At 33.8% G+C, this 4,325-nt stretch overlaps 1 protein-coding gene across 1 annotated transcript; it reads right to left on the bottom strand.

Annotated features, from left to right (window-relative positions):
• Positions 1–638: 638 nt before the first annotated feature.
• On the bottom strand, positions 639–2,386 carry LOC131156164 (transcription factor MYB13-like). Its single transcript, XM_058109626.1, has 3 exons — positions 2,049–2,386; positions 1,705–1,834; positions 639–1,341 (listed from the first exon to the last, which is right to left on the bottom strand). Exons 1-3 carry the CDS (start codon positions 2,179–2,181, stop codon positions 849–851), a joined length of 756 nt encoding a protein of 251 aa, XP_057965609.1. The 5' UTR covers positions 2,182–2,386; the 3' UTR covers positions 639–848.
• Positions 2,387–4,325: the final 1,939 nt, after the last annotated feature.

The raw sequence follows: 4,325 nt of genomic DNA, 5'->3' as shown, positions 1-4,325 counted from the left end.
ATAAAAATTGAATGAGGGGAATTATGAAATTAAGTGAAAAATTATATTTCATTTCTCTCAATTTTGTTTCATTCTTATATTGTAACCACGTGTTCGACCCTTATCGATAAGGTCTTACTTAGAACTTGGAAAATCTAAGAAAAGGAAAGGAAAATATGAAACAATTCACTTTTTCATGTTTGGTTATGAAAGAAAGTAAGAAAGAAAATAAAAAAAACTATAGCAAATTAAAGAATAAAAATATAATTTTACGAATCATTTACATCTAATTTTTCTTAATTTTTAATTATTTTAAAACAAATTTTCAATTTAGTAGTGTTTGATATCGAGAAAAAATATAGTGAAAAATGAATTTTCTTTTCCTTTCCTTTTTCTATTTGATATCCTTAATCCAAACAGGCTCGGGAAATGATCGAAAGACACTTAAATATAACACCAATCTTTTGAATATTTAGGATTAACATCCCGAGTCTTTCAAATATATTTAGTCATGAATATTTAGTCATGAATATATGATTAATCACCAAATCAATATATTGGATTGCTTGAAACCCTTGGCATCAAAGCAATAGCTTTTAAGCTTTTCGCATCTCTTTCAATCCCATTACCATCGCCACATCATTGCTGATTTGCGCACATTTTTCTTGGGGAAGAAATTTATACATTGATACCCACAATGAATCGTTTTTTGCTCCTACACATAAATGGACATGTCAGATTATAATTTTTGGCCTAATTAAACCTTAAAATCAAAATCATCGTCCTGCTTTACTGTAAGTAGAGGACGAAAATTGCTAATCTCGCATTAGAACGAGAAGAATTTACATCTTACACCCAAACGCAGCCCCTCAAAATTCTGGTAATTCCAATGTTAAGGATTCATCCAACAGGTCCCCAGCCCTAGTAAAAATATTGTACCAGAAGTCCATGCTCTCGCACATGCTAGAGCCAGGTTCCATCGCCGGAAGCTCAGAAAATGGGAACTCAAGTTCAAGTGCGCCACCGGCTGTCTCAGGGGTGTCCGCCGACAGCACCTCCGACCAGAAATCTTCATCCATTACGAGGAACTCATCGCCTGGGCTGGAGTCCAGCTTTGGGCTCGTACAGCCGTTGTTTATTTCTCCGGTGGTGATGGACGAGACGTCGCTCGAAGACTCTTGCGGGGAGACCGGCCGGCACCCTGGGCTTTCGGGCCTCTCGCCGGCCGGAGAATTCGTGGGTTGGGGCTCTGTTTTTGAGCTCTCTTCCGCATGCTTCAGCCTCTTTTTCAAGTGGGTGTGCCACACATTCTTTATTTCATTGTCTGTTCTCCCTGGTAATTTCGCTGCAATTGCCGACCATCTGGAAATTGAAACAGAGTATTAATCAATGACGTGCACTACCCAAAAGAAAAATCTCGTGTTTGGTCTATTTTAAATGCCAGAATATATAAAATTAGAGTTGCTATGTTGGATCCCCACAAGCAAACTTGGACGGAGATAGGATTAGTTACAGGAATTTCTAACGAATGCAGATTTCCCAGATTCGATCTATAAGCCATGTAAAATTTCCAATCTTAAATTTGCACAAATTTATGCAAATTTTACTACAATTTTATATTATATTTGGCTCAAATTCAGGCACATTCATATTCAATGTCAATGTCCCAAATGGAAACTATCAAATACAGGGTTAATTAATTTACCCTGAAGCTATGTCACGCACCTATTTCCTAACTTTTCGTGTAAGTCGATGATGGCTTGCTCTTCTTCTCTGCTAAAGTTTCCTCGTTTAATGTCGGGTCGCAGGTAATTTGTCCACCGGAGCCTGCAACTCTTTCCGCACCTCAACAATCCTGCAGGAGTAGATATGTTGAACAAAAAGGTAAATAAAAAGAGAGCACTGACTACAGGCTTGATTCATAGAATGAAAAATTGAGTGGAATGGAATCGATTTTGTTTCTTATTTTTGCATACTCCTCATTCAATTTTCAATCCTGTGCGGCAAATCAAACTTGAGAAATATTGGATATTTAAGCATGAACGAGAATTGAATGAATCTGTGAGTACCGGCTTGTTTGGGAAGAGCGCGCCAGTTGCCATGGCCGTAAAGCTGAATGTGATTGATGAGAATCTGATCTTCTTCAGGGCTCCAAGGGCCTTTCTTCAATCCCATCTTCTCGCAGCAGGGCGCTCTCACCATTTTTAGTACTTTAATTCTCTGTTATCTGTGGATGTATGTCTTCTTATAAATGCCAGTGCAGTCTATGTTTCTGCTCGGAATCCCTCTGTCTATCTCTGCGCCGGGGATCGATGATGAGATCTCAGAACTCAAAACTCTTGGAGACTGAACCCCATGCACGGATATATATACTGGAGAGAGGACTCGCTACTCGCTAGCTGTATACGAGTATGACCACGCTGCTGTTACATCTCCCTTTGATTAGTATTTTCAAAGAGCATCCCCAAGCTCTCTCTCTCTCTCTCTCTCTGGGGTCAAACAAAACGTGGGATATTCCCTAATTAATAGAATGCATGTATTTGCTTGAGTGCCTTTTTTATTTTATTTTTTATTTTTTTAGGTTCGGGTTCCTGGAAATGGGGTCAACTCAATTGGCTTATTTGCAGAAAGAATAATTGCCATATTAGTAGTAAAAGTGGCAAAATGTGAATTCCCTTCTTCCAACTTTTATATATTTATTTAAAACTATTTTTATTAAACAAAATTATTTAAAATTTTCAAAAAAATACAACTCCAATGGTAAAATAATACCTGATATATATATTTTTAAGGCCTTTTAATTTGCAGAATGCTTATTTTCAAGAATAAATTAGTTTTACTATGTTAGTTATGATTAGTTAGATAAGAAATTATATTTTTATTATAAAAAAATAACAATATGAAATATTTTATTAGTTCATAATAAGGAATAGATTATGAATATTTATTCTAAATTTTTATCATGAGATATTTATTTCTTTATTTTTACATGTTGAATGAAATAATTAGAAATGTATAAAGAATAATTATTCCCTTAATTTTTAAATTTTAAATAATATTTCATCTTATTCCAATGAATAGTTATTTCATCGAATCAAACGAAATCATTTTTCTTATGTATGTTGGAACGTCTTAGAGAAGGGTCCGAAAGAAATAATAATATTAAAATTCGATGGAGTCCCCACTAACCTGTTATTTTCTCCGGTGTAGTTAGATCATCTGATTACTACTCATTGATTGATCTTTAGACTATTCTTAGGCCAAGGAACCAGAAATCTTAGTCCGCTTTCACCAGAGTTGTGATTGGGAATATACTTATGCGAGGGGAATGTATCAGCACCCCCTACACACTCGTTCTACGAATGTTACCTAATTAGTCATTAATTATCCCTAAATTGAAACTAATGGTCTTTAATTAACCCCTTTGAAATAAAACAATTAAATTAATAAGCAAATAAATAAATAAATAAGATTTAAAAGGAAAATCAAAATCAAAGAGTGATTAAGAATGTCTAATAAGACCTCTGAACAAGGGGATCTTATTAGATAAACCTCTCGCAGAGCTAGTACAGGTGACTTCTAAAATCTCTCTTCACCCTTTTAAAAATCATTAGGATGCACCCACACAAAAATCAAGTAAAATTATAAAAAATTATCTTTAAAAACATTCCCAAAATTTTCAAAATCTTTGTAAAATTTTTCTGAACAATTTTAACATTTATTTTCAAAATTTTTCTCATATTTTTAAAGGCTTTTCCTCATTTTTTTGATATTTTTTTTTCTTTTTTTTTAATCTAAGCCAAAATGTCTTAAAGTATTTTCCCTAACTTCAAAAATAAATTTTTCAAAATTTTCCCCATTTTTCCTAATTTTTTTAATGATTTTTCATTTTCTACAATTTCTAAAATTAAAAACTAATTAAAATTTTAAATAAAATAGTAAATAAATATGTTGTGTATAGGATCATATTGTACAACGGAATAACAATGCAATCAACGAAGAACCAAATATGGAACACACACCACGCAATTTACATATGACAACAAATAGAAATCAACACAAGAATACCAGAATTTACATGGTTTGGTAATGTCTACATTCACGGGAGCAATCAGCAAAGTTTTACTGTCTTGGTGTCAAAGTACACAATACAATGATCTTCTTACATTCATAATACACCCAGAATGATGTATTTATAAACACTACGGAGGTTTATGTAATGCCCCATGTAGTGACCCAGAGAATTATAGTATTTAATAATAAAAAAGTGAGGAAAATGAAAATTTGAAAAGGAGGAATAGCAAGACGTGGCATATTAGGCTCGTCAACGAGGGTGAATTTCGTTG

This window comes from Malania oleifera, chromosome 5, assembly GCF_029873635.1.
Source record: "Malania oleifera isolate guangnan ecotype guangnan chromosome 5, ASM2987363v1, whole genome shotgun sequence".
NCBI classification, from domain to species: Eukaryota; Viridiplantae; Streptophyta; class Magnoliopsida; order Santalales; family Ximeniaceae; genus Malania; species Malania oleifera.
This window is presented reverse-complemented; position numbering and strand designations above follow the sequence as displayed.